The sequence below is a fragment of the Parasteatoda tepidariorum genome, chromosome 4 (genome assembly GCF_043381705.1).
Source record: "Parasteatoda tepidariorum isolate YZ-2023 chromosome 4, CAS_Ptep_4.0, whole genome shotgun sequence".
Classification (NCBI taxonomy): Eukaryota; Metazoa; Arthropoda; class Arachnida; order Araneae; family Theridiidae; genus Parasteatoda; species Parasteatoda tepidariorum.
Window position 1 is genome coordinate 69,918,014 of NC_092207.1, and position 16,486 is coordinate 69,934,499.

Below are 16,486 nucleotides of genomic sequence, written 5' to 3' on the forward strand. Positions count from 1 at the left end.
TATGTTCAAAAAAACGCATATGTTATTAATGTGATAATCAATTCTAATCTCATCTAATGCAATTTTTCTTCTATCTGACATGCAACGGCTGTCTAAAATACTTACATATATTTTACTTCTAATAACGGTATAGATGTCTGTCACTATTCCATATTTACATTTAGAACTATGGATTTATCTTACACTAAATAATAGTGTGTGTTCTTTCTATGCTCAGTCTAAGACACGTCGGAACCTGAAGATAGAAAGTGTTTATTGAATAAAAGTTCACTCTGCCTTTACATAAACATATTACAGTTGTAGGGTAATTCTAAACATCAGCATGGTAGTGGTAACCTAGTTCTTTTCTGTAGCGGATTTTACTTGTAATTATCTAGATAAGTCATTTTAGGACTTCACATATTTGGCCAGGACGGCATTTAACACATAAACTAACAGAAAAATAACAATCTGGGCAAAACCCTTACATTCGTTCTAATTGAAACCTTCTTTCTATGTGAAGAGAAGTAAACATTAAAGTTCGGAGCTCCCACTCTGGGGCGAAAGAATAAAAGCAAATCTGCTTCATCCTCCAGCCCCAAAAGAACCATTGGATAGACAGTTACTAGGTCCTTTTGTTACTAGGTTTTCGAGTTCAACAGGATATAACAGTTGGACTGGTCGTTTCAGCATTGCTTTATTAGAAAGTCTAATAGTGCAAGCACTAGACTTTCCATCACGTTCAGGATGGCTGATGAGGACGGTACCCATCTTCATTAGAAAGTCTAATAGTGCAAGCACTAGACTTTTCATCACGTTCAGGATGGCTGATGAGGACGGTACCCATTTTCCAGATGAGCCGAAGTTTTTCGTCATACACTAGGATTGTTGAGTTTTCTGTTGGTGTCACAATGTTTGGATCGCATTGACTGGTGGGCAGTTCTCAGTTCAAATAGATACGAAGATTGCCAATTTCTCCATATTCTTTCTAAAGTGTTATGTAAGATATGATTTATAGGTTGGATCTATATATAATCAGAAATTATAAAGAGTACTAACTAGAAGTTATAAAAGTATTCATTTCCGGGTATAAGAAATACTAATTCGCGAAGCCTTTTTAACTCTCCCCGGAAAGTTAAAAATCTATAAAAGACAGCTTGGAACTGCTTCTCTAAGATATCATGATAAAATTACCGAAATACCTACCGAACAGGATGGTAAAAAACTATATTTTTATTATGTTAATTTCGGGAGAAGTCATAACCAAATAGCTATGGAAAAAAAACTACCCTGTTTCTTTGGTGCTCCCATAAATACCGTAAATTTTACTATATTTTAATAGTTTTGACCATACTTTCTTTTCTCAGTGCTGTCAGTACCACACTTCCTAAAAGGTACTGTATTGCCGCATGTAAACACATGTGTTTTTCACAAAATTTCAGAGGGTCTTCTGCTTTCTCAAAAGGCTTTCTTTTGAATTTTTTTTAAAATTATTTTTTCGCAAAATTGAAGAAAAAGAAAACAAGTGTCTGAAAGTTCTACATAAAAACCATTACAATTTTCAACAAAATCGAGAATTTCAAGTATCCAAATGGCTTAATTTATTAAATTTAAAAAAAAAATTTTTTTTAAATATCCGCAAGGCAGGTGTGTATATTTGAGGCTAATGATTATGAAATCTAACAAAAACTGTGAGATCGTGGGTTCTATTCCAGTTCTTAATTATTATTTCCCAATACAGAAAAATGTTTTTCGTATTTTTTTTAACGTAAGCACGTTAGAAACTAATAATTTACAATTATTTAAAAAAAAACTACTAAAAGAGGATAAACTGTTTATTTCCATTCTTTTCTCTTCAAAAATTACGATTAAATTGCCATTTACATTTTGAAGATGACTACATTTAGACAAATCAATAAAATTGGAACCTTCCGCACAGTTATTATATTACTCAATGAAGATTGACTCAAGGAATAGAGCATTCTTCTCCGATTGAGGTGCACCGAGTTCGAATCCCAGTGATGGCTGATCTACATAAATTACAGACCCGGCTTACACCGACTACTGTGCTGACGTAAAAGATCCTGAGTGGTAGACGGATCATGGGTTAGACACCCCTTGACTAACCGAGGGTGGTTTTCGTGGTTTCCCTCTCCATTTAACTCAAATGTGGGTTAGATTCATCAATACGTCCTCCACGAAGGTAAACATTTCTTCCAATACTTGATCTTGGAGTTCTCTTGTGCTGGATTTGGTGCAAAATTACAAGGATATGGAGTTGAACATTAATAGTCGTAAACTCGAAATTGGGTGGTCCATTCAATGACTGTTGTAAAATAAACTAATAATTTGGCCACGATAGCTTGGTTGGTAGGGCTATGGACTCGTGTTCGTGAGGATGGGAGTTAGAATTCAGCCGGCTGAATAATACCCATGAATAACATGGTGACTGGTGCATGTTAAATCTGTCGGGGTCACAAACTCCACCAAGTTCTCATAACGATTCAAAACCTCTGGGTACTGATTCAGGAGTTCCCTTGGCTTCTGGATTGGTTTTAAAATTGCAAGGATACGTAGCTAAACATTGGTAGTTGTAAACTCAAAATTGAATCAGTTTTTCAACGGCGATTATTAAAAAAAAATAATAAAAAAACTAATCAAATTGTATTTTCATGTATTCTTTCTAACTCCTTGCATATTTATACAAACTTTCATAATTACATGTTTCTAAGTCTTATAGATTTTGAGCAGCAAAGCAAAATGCAACGTAAAAAAAATTAGAAAAAGTTTGCAATAAATCCTTTTAAATTGCAAATAACATACAGGTTGTTTATAAAGTCCCGGACCCATTTTGATGTTTAATTACTCATAAATAAATAAAGATGGATTAAAAATAATAACATAAATGGTTAGACAGAGTCAAAAAGTTTCATGACCCTTGTCAATGAACTTCCACGTGTGACCTCTTCGTCGCACGGAGAATATCGAGTCAATAGTCAATTTCACGCCAGGTAGCGGCATGCATGTCGGCATCCCCAGAGGCTATTGCGGTTGTAATTCTGGATTTTAGGTCATCAATGTTCGACACGATCCTCCTGTAAATATTGTCCTTTATAAATCCCCAAAGAAATCAGTTCAGCGTTGTGGACTAATGCACGACCGAGTCATTTGGGCCTTTCTTTTTTAGAGAAAAGACGGTCTCATTAGTCGTATACTTAGACATGTTGGAAAACTTCGTATTTCCACAACTAGAAGAGCTTCAGCCACACGTCTTTTTGCAACAAGATGGTGAACCACCTCATCGGGGTATCATCTTTCGTAGTTCTTTGAATGACCATTTTCCAGGAAAATGGATTGGGCGAGGAGGTCCAATTCCTTGGCCACCCAGATCACCTGATATAACGCCGCTGGACTTTTTTTCTTTGGGGATTTATAAAGGACAATATTTACAGGAGGATCGTGTCGAACATTGATGACCTAAAATCAAGAATTACAACCGCAATATCTTCTGTGGATGCCGACATGCTTGCCGCTACCTGGTGTAAAATTGACTATCGACTTGATATTCTCCGTGCGACGAAGGGGGCACACGTGGAAGTTCATTGACAAGGGTCATGAAAATTTTTGACTCTGTCTAACCATTTATGTTATTAATTTTAATCTACCTTTATTATTTTATGAGTTATTAAACATCAAAATGGTCCGGGACTTTATAAACACCCTGTACATATAATCATAATTTATAATTAAAAGAAAATCGAGCATTATTTAGCCCAGGAGAAAAACTTAGGACAATTAGGCATAAATGACTATAAAACAGTGAAAAACAATAATCTCGATCCAAGCATTGACATTTCATTTCGAATTTCTTTGTCACTCATAACTAATTGTAGTAACGAGCGTTCATTCTTCAGACTAAAATTTATAAAAAATGAGTTAAGAAGCAGTATGACTCGAGAAAGATGGATTTATTTGTCAATTATGAACATTGAAGATGATGTCTTACAGGAAATAGATTTTGATGATGTGGCAGAAGACTTCGCCTCTCAAAAAGTGCAAAAAGTATTGTTACCTTTAATTTTCGATAAAAATAATGTATACAAGCTTTTTTAATTAATTTATGCTCTCTCTTTACTCTTAAGATAAAATAACTTTTGAAAATTATTCTAAATTAAATTGTTTCTCCAAATTTACTCATAAAGGGCCCCTAAATAATAATAGGACCAGGGGCCCTGTAAACAAAAAAACGGCTCTACCATACTGATGTTAAGAAGTATCCTACAGCTGTAATATGTTTATGTAACGGCAAAGTGGAACAATAAATACTGCTTCGATCTTCAGGTTCCGACATGTCTTAGACTGAGCATAGAAAGAACACACACCACTTTTTAGTATAAGATAAATCCATAGTTCTAAATGTAAATATGGAAGAGTGACAGCCATCTATATCGTTATTAGAAGTAAAATATATGTATTTTACACAGCCTTTGCATGTCAGATAAAACAAAACATGCATTAGATGGGAGTAGAATTGTTTATCACATTAATAACGCATGTGTATTTTTGAACACATGAAATAACACATAAATCTCGTTCTCGTATGCATAACATTTAAACGCATTATGTTCGAACTAATGTTAAAATCTAATAGCTTTACACCAGTTATACTTCTCAGAATTTCTTAATATCGAACTAAAGGATAACACCATAAGTTGAATTACCAGCAAAAGTTATTTATAAGCAATAACAATGATAAATTGTTGAAATTTCTAACTAAAATGATTAAAAATTACTTTCTAATAATTTTAAACTAATTTCGAATTAAGAATGAATAAAATCATGGTTAATTCTGTTCGAGATAAACTTTCTAAAACTTTAAAGATGGAAGAAATTTGTTAGTTGGATATCCAATGAAGAGTATATTAGTTCGAATCAGAATAAAGTAAAAGAAAGAAATTATTACAAGCTTCTCTGGGCAGTACAAATTTTTGTTCAATATAGGACATGTGGGTAAACATTAACTACATATTTAATATGTTTCAAAAATACTCCTTGTATTCAAATTACAATAAATCTAAATGGGTATAATTGAAATATGTTTACCAGAAAACCATTTTACACTCAGCTAATAGAAAATTATAATTTAACAATACTCTTATCCGCTTTTAATCTCTAATTTTATTTACTTATTAGTCCATTTCGAGATATAATTTACTTTTGTTTCTTTGCTTTCATTGATGATGCAGGTTTCAGCCAGACTTTCAGAAGTATGTCATCCTAAAGAATATATTTAAATTAATATGTTCGACCTAATGATTTAAAAAAATATATATATATAATTTAAATTGCGAATTTAACCATGAATTAGTTCGTGTGATATATGCTACACCAACTCAGTAAGTTGAACTTCAATTACCTCCATACCACTCGAATGGGCATGAGAATTAAGACTGCAGAAAATTGCCAATCTCATAAATCTAGTGGGGGGGGGGGAACAAATTACAGTCAAAGATAAATAACTATAACATTTTATTGCTATTTTACAAAAGCACTCAAATATTTTAAAGTGAAAAAATACAAAATAGGCACAAGAGTCGTATGAAAAAATATATAATGATAGCTTTGATTAGAACAAGTGCTGCAAACTCATACAGCTGAATGATTAAGTTAAGAGATGAAATCCTCTAGGGGAAATAATTGTTTCAGAAGTCTTGTATAGCATCAAGTGCTTCTTGCAATATTCTGCAGGTAGTTTCAGTTTGTTCTTTCCAGCAGAAGTCTGCTTCACAATCTTGAATAAGTTTACTCTGTAATTAAAAATTGGATCATGATCTGCAGGAAGGATAGTCATGAATCTTGAACATTTAAAAAAAAAAAGAAGTTCAAATCAAAATCAGGAGGAACATTTTATGGCAAATTCTGTTCTGCCTCCATTTTTTACTTTAAAATTTATAGAAAAATAAATTCTGGTAAACTTTGGGTGAATCATTAAGTATCAAATGCTGAAAAAAAAGTTTTCAAAAATATAAAAAAAAAACACATTTTTTCCGCTGTGTAACCATACAATAATTTGTTTAATATTTTGAAATTTTTATTCCGGCATTTGAAAATTCATGGTTTAATACAAGTCAACATGGACTTATTTTTTTCTATATTTTAAATTATTTATGTAGGATAAAGAAAACTTGCCTGCATTAGAGTGTCCGCTTAAGAATAGTCGGGAAAAAGATATCACCCTGACTAATGATCGGATTTTCCCGAACTGTCAATCTTAATGGTTCCTGGAGGTGACCTCAAATATGCTAATTAGTGCTAGCAATTCTATGAGAATAAAATTCGAATCTATTTATAAATTATGATTTATTAGTCGATTAATTATTTCAAAAGACTTCAAAATTTGAACGTTGAATTTATTATCTGACATTCTTTTAAAGCTGTTTTAACGTTATTTGTAAAAAAATTTGTACTAAAACCAAATTTACATTTCGTATAAATTTATGAAGAATTGTAGGGTTAATTGCTTTTACACTTCAGTTAGAGCAGTGTTTCCCAACGTGGGACCCACGCCCCACCGGGCGGCAATTTGATTACTAAGGGGGGCAATTCGAAAATGGACTCTACATGAGTTTAACCCTTTTGCTCCGGGCATTTTAAAGGCAATGTTAGATTTCGGTGCCGAAATTGAAAGAAAAAAGCAAATTCTTAAATAATTGCGGCCAGTAAATATTATAAATTCGTTTGACGAGAACAAAATATCAACTGGGTTTTTGGCGTCGTCAAGTTATCCTCTCTGCAGCAGACGACAGGCTCCGCGTGGATCCCCGGATAAAATCATACTACAGGAGAGAATTTAATAAATCCGTCAATATCAGCATTTCTTGAAATGGTTCTTGACAAAGTTGTAAAAGCTATGCCACTCAGTAACAACACTGTTAGCAGACGAATAGATGAAATGAGTGAAGATATTAAAAAACAACTTGATGAAAAGCTGAAAACTAGAAAATTCTCAGTGCAAACGGGTGAATCAACTTTGATAGACAGTGTGGCAGTATTGATAACTTATGTAAAATATATTGATAAAGGACATTTTGCTGAAGAGATGTTATGTAAAAGATTAGAAAGCACCACTACCTCCAAAGATATATATAATAAGCTAAAAAACTACTTAGATGTCAATAATATACCAATGAAAAATATAACATCTTGTGCTGCAGATGGTGCTCCTAATATGATGGGCAAGAAAAATGGCTGCTTAAAATTGATGAAATATGAGAATCCAGGAATGATTTTTGTGCATAAAGAAAACTTGGTAGCTAGAAACATCTTGCCTGTTCTAAATGAAGTACTATATTCAGTAATAAAGTGCACCAATGATATTAAAGCTAATGCCAAATGTGAGCTTCTCTTCAAGCTATTTTGTGAAGAACAAAATGCAGACCATTTGAAACTTACTTCACACTGAAGTAAGATGGCTCTCTAAAGGGAACTTCTTGAAAAGATTTATGAAACTGCTTGATACTCTTTGTGATTTTTTTTTAGTGGCAAACCTGAAACGAAGTATCTGTTAACAGTCGATTGTCAAGCATTTATGAGTTATTTAGCCGATATCTTTGAATAACTAAATAGATTAAATAAGCAACTTCAAGGAACAAATAAAACTCTTGTTAATGCAAAAGCGAAGATATTGGGTTTCATTACCCTTATTGAGTTATGTCAGAAATATATTAACAAAAAAAAAAATTTTAACAGTTTCATTGGCTTCAAAAATGTGAATTAAATGATACCGCTTTACTTGTTATTGTCGATCATCTAAAAATTCTATCGGCCGATTTAAAAGAAAAATTTTCTGACTTAAAACAAATTGATTTTCCTACATGGATGATGCAGTCAATGCTAGTGGATTTGTCTGATATATCAAGAAGAACTCGCAGAAATGCAAAATGATGAGTCAGTTAAGTTATGATGAGTCAGTTATAAAAGGAGTGATGGCATGGGTTTGTGAGGAAACAGAAATCAAATGTGCAAGAAAACTATTGTTACCGTTTCCATCTTCATATTTAGCTGAATGTGGATTTAGTGCTGTAAATGATTTACTGGTAAAAAAAAAATCTTCTGAATATAAAAAAAACGGGGTGACTTGAAACAGAAGCTAACCAAATCGGAACCTAGCATAAAATCTCTGTGCAACAAGCATCAAGCGCAAGGATCTCACTAAATTAAAATATTAAATTATTATAGGAAAATCTTTATTAAAATTATTTTGAATTTAAATTTTAGTTTTTCATTACATNGCTAACCAAATCGTAACCTAATATAAAATCTCTGTGCAACAAGCATCAAGCGCAAGAATCTCACTAAATTAAAATATTAAATTATTATAGGAAAATCTTTATTAAAATTATTTTGAATTTAAATTTTAGTTTTTCATTACATTTTTTGAAAATTTATTTACCGTGTTTCGTTAACTAGTTCCTAGTGATTTCTTCCTAAAACCTATCATTTAAGTTTCCTAAACGAACAATTCAATTTTTTTAATATTAAAAATTATGTATATGTTACATAGGGGGCATAAAAATTTTAGAAAGGCTTAGGTGGGGCATGGCACGAAAAAGGTTGGGAAANGATGGCACTAACCCGGGTTGGGAAACACTGAGTTAGAGTCTTTTAGGTAAGGGAAAGAAAAAAAAAGATCCTGTAAAAAATTTGGAGGGACTGATAAAGATAGTGCATCAGAATCAGTATATATGTATACACCGAAGAGCCATTACATTATGACCACCTTTAGCCATCAAGACTGTTAGCCCCCGCCGTGGCATTGATTCCACAAGGTGCTGATAGGTAGCCGGAGGTATCTGGTACCAAGCGCTCACCAACTGGTCATGCAAAAACCTCACATTGCAAGGGGGTAGCGTGACAGCACGAATTTGGTTTTCCAAGTAGGATGACAAATGCTCTATTGGATTAAAGTCAGGTGAATTTGGGAGCCAAGACATGACTTGAAAGTCACTGGTATGTTCCTCGAACCAATCTATTCAACCCTTATGACATGGTGCATTATCCTGTTGGTAAACACCATCCTCTGCAGGAAGAGCTGATGCCATGAATGGGTGAACCTGGTCTGCAACTATGTTCAAGTAGCTTACAAACGTCAGGGATTGTTCTATGAGGATTATGGGTCCTAATGTGCCCCATGAAAACATTGTTCCTGAGCGAGAAACCCTGAAAACCTGGGAGAGCCCATTATTATAGATGGAGGGGGTCATAATGTAATGGCTCTTCGGTGTATATATATATTTATTTATTTTAAATTTTAACAAGGGATTTTAAACGTATAAATTTTAATTATTAATACTTACGAAATTAGTAGATTCTAAGAGTGTAGTCAATAGATCTTTTTTAATGAAATCCAATACCTAAAAAACAATAAAATAACCAAAATACAGTAAAATATAATACAGAAAAAGAATATATCCTAAAACATTTATTTAAAAATATATAGAAGACCAAGAGTAACAAAGTATTAAAAAAATTAACAATTTTTGATTATTTCATTTTACTAATAATTTTTTAATACATAACTTACTAATACTAAGCTTACCTTTTTCACTAGATTATAGATTATATATTTCATAGCAACGTCCTCCATTTGTTTCTGTACAGGCTCAAGATTCTTCATCAACAATGCTGAAGCATAGTGAACGTTCTTTTGATTACTTTCATTAGCTTTCAAGGCAGCCTATTTCAAAGGAAAAATGAAAACTATTTGCCGGAATAGTCAATGTTTATATTTAAAAGAAATGTTTTATCACAATGTTATTGTTTTATTATTACAATTATAGAAATGCTTGAAACGCTTAAACTTTAAACTTAACTTATTTCTTAGTAAATGGAATAATTTTTTTCCTCACAGAGAAACAAAAAGATCGCCAAAAGGACGCAGTATAGCACTGATCTTTATTCGTAATCGCCAAGATTATTTTCCCAGCAACTGTTTTTGTTAAGTGCATTTAACTGATGTTCTAGAATCCATATTTAAAAAAAAATTTCTTTTTAACATTTTATATTGAGGTGCGAAGAGTGAGACCATTTTCGGTAAATCATGGTTGCGCAAGTCCGAAAATGTCAGAGTGATTGAAAGCGATTGACATGCGTACAGATTCTTAGAGATTGTTTACAGGTATTGTTTCCGAATGAAATACAGCAATTGAACAACGACGTCCAGAAACAACGAATTGTAAGAGCTAAGAGTTTCGTTGACAGTTTGACAAAAATAAGAACTGTTAGGATTTTTAACCCCATCTACCATTATCACCAGACTCCTGTCATTCTGATTTAGATCTCTTACAATAATTATATTTCTTAGTCACAAAAAAAAAAGATGCTTTTCTGTAGAGATGAATACTAGAGTAGGAAAGTTTTTTGTCGAAAACCTTAAGAGATTCTGGGTAGACGATTCCTTTTCAAATCCTAACAAACTATTGCAAAGACCAACGATTAGATTTCATAAATCTTATGAAAAATCTTTTAGAGTTCATTTTCTATTGCTAAACGAAATTTCCTTTTCCTTGAAGTTCCCGATTACAACTTACAAAAATTTCTGCAAAATGTGTAGAAATTTCCTATTATATTTACATATGAGCAAATATTCTTAACGTAGTTGAAGGGATAAAAAGAGTTAAACTGCAACAGAAAACTATAGTTTGCTTATTTTAAACAGAACCATTATTTAGCATTTTTTATATAGATTATAATATTGTTTGCATTATTTTTAATCTTTTATAGAATTCTAGTTTAAAATCGATTTAGTTTAGCCTTTGTTTTGTTCTACTGCTCACAAGATGAGCTTATGTTTGTTTGAAAAGGTGAGCTTTTCTTTAAAAACACAATAAATATCTTAACTGTTCATTTAATGCAGCTTAGCTAAAAGTTTTAACTTAGCTTTTAACCATAACAAACTACTTAGTACCACTAAAGTTTCCGTGGAAGGCATAGTGCAGCCAATTGCAACACCTTCTGTATTCTCCACAGTTTCTTCTTCAATCGCTGTTGAGTTCTCCCAAAGTTTGACTGGGCCAGCAGGAGGAGCCGCATTATTACACCTAGATATAAATTCAAAATTATATAACTATTCAAACAAGAGGTAGAAGCTAATTACCTCTAAACATTCTTAGAAAATGATGATATTAAGGGACGAAAGCTAATAGTTAAAAAAGAAAAAAATGAAAACGTTATTAGAATCTAACAAATCACTATTGAAGGAAGCAGGTTTAAAAACATCAAAACTCGTTCAATCAGGAACCTGCACGATATTTTTTATATTTTTTAAAACAAAATTTCATGCAATTTTATGACAACAGGCACTAATTTCAATTTAGTGGATTTACTAGTTATTTTGTAACTAATATTCAAAATTGCTCGATTAGCCACGCTTCTAAAACGCAGTTAGTTAGTTTCCCTCTCGGGTAATGACGTCAGAATATAGGACCTTATACAACTTCCATTACTTTCCAATTCGGTAATAGCACGTGCCGCACCTTGTAGAACAGTGATAAAAATTCTCAAAAAAATAACTCCAAGCAATTACTACAAATTATAACACGTTGCAATAGCTTAGTATTTAACACACCATATAAAATTTTTAATGTACCAAAAGGCAAAAGTGACAGAATTGGTACAGGTTATTCCTTTTAATGATTTTTTTTACTAAACGATCCAATTTTGTGCCGTTCTACTTTAATTTCTCTATCTGAAACACAAGTACTTTTGTTTTTTACTTAATTGAATCGAAATTTTGAAGTTCAAAAAAATTAATATTTTTGTGTAGTTGTGGCGGAGGAAAAAGTTAGAGAATTAAAATAAAACTGAAAGGGGCTTAAAATTGTTTTCATCTCTAATAAATAAGCAAAATATTTAGAAGTGAATAATTAAAAATAAGACATGTTTCTTCAGAAAATTAAAAATGATTTCCGTAAAAACTTTTAATTTAAAATCCTACTTCCTCTGTCTGTTATCAAATCAGCATGGAATGTTTTCATACTTGTATACTATAATGTATGTATTTAGTAAACATAAACCAACATTAATAAAAATAGTTTTCCTCAAGAGTTATTAGAAGAAAAATTAGGAGAGTAGTTTCAAAACTATTTTTTGCATTTATCAATTTTATTTTGTCTAGGTAACCTATAGAAATTTATTCAGGAGGAGAGGGAGGGAAATAGAAGCGGAAAAAAACCCTCCTTAAAATATTTCAAAAATCTTTAGTTATTTAATTTGGAAAAGTTTAAAAATATAAATAGTTTCGCTGATTTATTCATTGTTACTAAACCAGCAAATTTCGAAACAAAAGTTTCAATTTTAACAATATTTACATTTTTAAAAAGGAAAATTAAGAAATGATACTTCGTTTTAATTCTTCAAGAAAAAGTAGTACACACTTTAAATTATCTAAACTTTCTACGACGATATAAACACACACGCACATACAGAAAAAGAAAAAAATTGCTGTTGTATGCAATTGTATTTAGAACTTTGTGAAATGCTTTGTGAAATGAAATGCTGACACATTTAAGCCAATAGCACAAGACTTTAAAATACAATTTTCGTGTTCAGTTTATTACTTAAAATAAATTCAATATTACACATAAGAAAAATTACAAATTAATAATTATTTACTTTTTTGCAGTTTTTCTGGGAAGAAGGTTTTAAGAACACACACAGTCACACTGTGAGAAAATTCGGTTATATTGTATAAATCTAATAAAGGTGTTAGGATTGGAGAATTGGTTGAAGAATAAGAATATTTAAATACAGTTGTCCTGTGAAGTCATCTTAGTTACCATTAAAGTGTACATGTTGTAATGGATAACTTTATTTTATAATCGTCGTTGAACAGCCGTCCAAAGTTTGAGATTACGACTACCAATGTTCAACCCCGTAGCTTTGTAATTTTGAACCCAATTCGGAGGACAATGGAACTCCTGGATTGGGAGAAAATTGCCTTCGTTAAAGCCTTTTTTGATGCAACTAACTCGCATTATATTGAGAGGAAGAACACGGAAACCTCCCACAGTTAGCCATACGACAAGGGAATTCTAATCCATGACTCGTCTACCACTAAGGATATTTTACGTTAGCACTGTGGTCGATGGCCGCCGGGTGCGGAATTCTTATAGACTAGCCATAGTTGCGGTTCGAACCGGGTTCACCTCATTGGAAAGCGAATGCTCAATCCCCTGAGCCACTCTAATGATAAATATATTTTATTTCCGCCGTTGAACAGCAGACCTAATTTTGGATTTACAACTACTAATGTTCAACTCCGTAGTCTTGTAATTTTGAACTCGACCCCGAAGACAAGGTAAAAGGATAATTATAAAAAGTGACTAAGCTGGTTGCAAAAGAAGGCTGGAGTAAGTTCATAATGTCTCATTTATTAAGTTATGTGCTTAATTTATTAAGTTGGGCTTCCGCAGAAAGCGAGCGTAATCATTTAGGGCTCTATGATCGCTGCTCTGTACAATGATTTATGTAATTATAATTCTCTTTAATGCAATTTTCTTTCTATTTTTGTTTGTTTAAGGTAAAAAAAAGAAAGAAAACAGTAATGTGATACCCTGTGGGAGTACTAATCTAATTTGTTTATCACCATCTGTCGTGTTTTTAATATTATTATTATGTTTCTTAATCCTTGTCAAGCTTAACTGATTTAAGTTCTTTTGTATAAAGTTGGAATAAAATAAAGTAGTACTTACACAGTATAGTCAGCATCAGGATGGTGGTAGTTAATGTGGTACATATTGGAGTCTATGTGGTTCAGAAGTATCTCTTTACAATTATCCGCTTCCTTTTCTATGGCAGCTTCGATTAGGTAAACCACATCATTTCGCAACGATGAGTATCGGTCCAACTACAAAAGAGTTTCTTGAAATTAGAAACATTTAAAAAAGGTAATTTTTTTTCATACCCCTATGATAAGAACATTTTATTGATTCTGAAAGAGATTTGTTATTAATTTAAGCAGGGCTGTATAATTTATCCTATCCGAAATTGTGAAAAGGAATAAATTTTTCTAATGAGTCAAATTTACGTAATCCAGAGATCTGTAGGAATCTTTTGTGACAGCGCTTGTTTTTGTATATTTATAAAATTATTGTAGCATCAAAATGTGTGCTTTGTATTATTGCTGCCATTGCGTTCGTACTAAAAGAAATATTTTAGTTTAAATTAAGAATAAATAATTTGTTGTTTTTTTCATTTATCTAAATAAGTTCATTTAACACTATTGAAAAAAAAATAGCTCTCTTTTGCAGATATTGCAAATAGCCGATTAATGAAGTCATTTGGTTCGTTTTTCATTCAAATAATTTTGTGAAATGCCCGCGAAGGGAACTAAATTTCCCTCAAAGCAGTCTGTTTTCAACAAAAATAAATTTTTCGAAACAAGTTAAGAGTGATTCCAGAGAAAATGTTTAAAGTGTGTATTTAAAATTTTGAAAAATGCTCTCTTTAGGGTATGGCAAGAGAAAAGATGGATTGGATATAAACTAGTTTGGCTTTGAAAATCTCGAAACAAACTAAACAGCATCGTGTTATCGTGTAGAATTTCACTGCACGGTCGATTCTCTGGTAACAGGCGATGATAGGGGAAATATTAATGAGCGGACTTCACAAATTTTGATAAAAAGTTTTGAAAAATGTAAAAAGGTAAAAATTATATTATAATAGGACAGTAATAATTAAGGTTTACACCAGTAATGATAATGACCAATAGAACCACCTAGGTATTCGCTTAGTGGCCCAAAAACTTAATATAGTATACAAATTTGAGAAAAAATTTTACAATTGCATAATTAATGTTATAGCGCACATGGAAAATTAGGAATTTTCATATATCGCACTCCAAAACTAGTTAGGTCCATTACTCAATGATTTAAGGTATTTATTAAAATTAAATGAGGAAAAGCTAAATATGCAATTAGTAAACATATTCAACGTATAGATTAAAATGCTTAGACCAAATAAATGAAGAAAACAGATTGTAAGAACTACCAAAATATTATATTCAAAAATTATCTGAAAATTACAAAAGTCTAAATAAAGTAAGTACTAAAAGTGCAAAGTTATATAAAGAAAACAATTATACTGTCAGCACATGAATACAAAGCACAGCAAAACATTTAAATTAGAAATATCAACATTAAAATTTAAAATTTTTCGTAACAGCCACTTGATTATTCAGTTTGAAAAGTTTTAAGAAACTAAAATCTAACCTACGTGTAGAAAAATGTTAATGTCACTCTTTGCGTACTTCACTATACTTTAAGAATTATTTAAGCGAATTGAGAAATTTTTACTCTGTTATAAAATTAGTTATTCCAAAGATATAATTCCATGCAAAAAACAGCTTTTAATAATTATGTATTTTTTAATTAAGTAATAGGCAAAAAAACGAACTCTACGATATAGTTTTTTGCATCATTTTAAAGAACGTAATTTTACTTAGTAAAGTACAAAATTTAAGCGAAATCGGTCGAATAGTTCCTGAGAAACCAAATTCTAAAGATTCTAATTCTAATTCTAATTCTAAATTCTAAAGACCAAATTCTAATTCCATTTTTAAAATTTGATATCTCAGTACCGATTTTGCTGCAACATAAAACCATTTTCCAGGACGATGGGTTGGGCGAGGAGGTCCAATTCCTTGGCCACGAAGATCACCTGATATAACGCCGCTGGACTATTTTCTTTAGGGATTTATAAAGGACAATGTTTACAGGAGGATCGTGTCGAACATTGATGACCTAAAAGCCAGAATTACAACCGCAATAGCCTCTGTGGATGCCGACATGCTTGCCGCTACCTGGCATGAAATTGAATATCGACTTGATATTCTCCGTGCGACGAAGGGGGCACACGTGGAAGTTCATTGACAAGGGTCATGAAACTTTTTGAGTCTATCTAACCATTTATGTTATTAATTTTAATCTATCTTTATTATTTTATGAGTTATTAAACATCAAAATGGGTCCGGGACTTTATAAACACCCTGTATATTTATTTCGTCAGTCAAATCAAGATTAATAGAAAATATTTTTTTGAGTTACGAAGCTAATCGGCTGATTGATTATTGGAATCTAGAAATTGTTTAGATTGTCCCAAACACACAACAGTAGAGATAACATAGACTTCTCTTAAAACTACACTTACAGACTTTGAGACTTCTGCAATTGCTGCCTTCAATACTTCTTTAATACAAGTAACAGACTGCGCCATGGGAACTTTGTACTGTTGTAATAAAATGTTGTTCATTGCATCCAGAGAAAGACTAGGTATAGCAATGCCTGCTCTGAAATAACACACAATGAAATGAAATTAGAGCTTTTATTAGATTTTTTAAATGCATATTATGTTAAGAAAGTTGCGTACAGAATTAAAAAACAAAATTTGGATTCGCCTAATATCGATTTTAAAATAACATAAAATATGCAATTGTATTTAGAACTTTGTG

General features: G+C 31.9%; 1 protein-coding gene across 1 annotated transcript in view; it reads right to left on the minus strand.

Moving 5' to 3' along the window:
* Window positions 1–5,491: 5,491 nt before the first annotated feature.
* Window positions 5,492–16,486, minus strand: part of LOC107437058 (dynamin-1) — a gene marked incomplete in the record, with an annotated part of 39,643 nt that continues 28,648 nt past the window's right edge. The window contains 6 exon segments of the mRNA XM_043049395.2: window positions 5,492–5,786; window positions 9,336–9,392; window positions 9,578–9,715; window positions 10,946–11,078; window positions 13,731–13,885; window positions 16,186–16,322. Of these exon segments, the coding sequence (XP_042905329.2) occupies window positions 5,682–5,786; window positions 9,336–9,392; window positions 9,578–9,715; window positions 10,946–11,078; window positions 13,731–13,885; window positions 16,186–16,322 (725 nt within the window).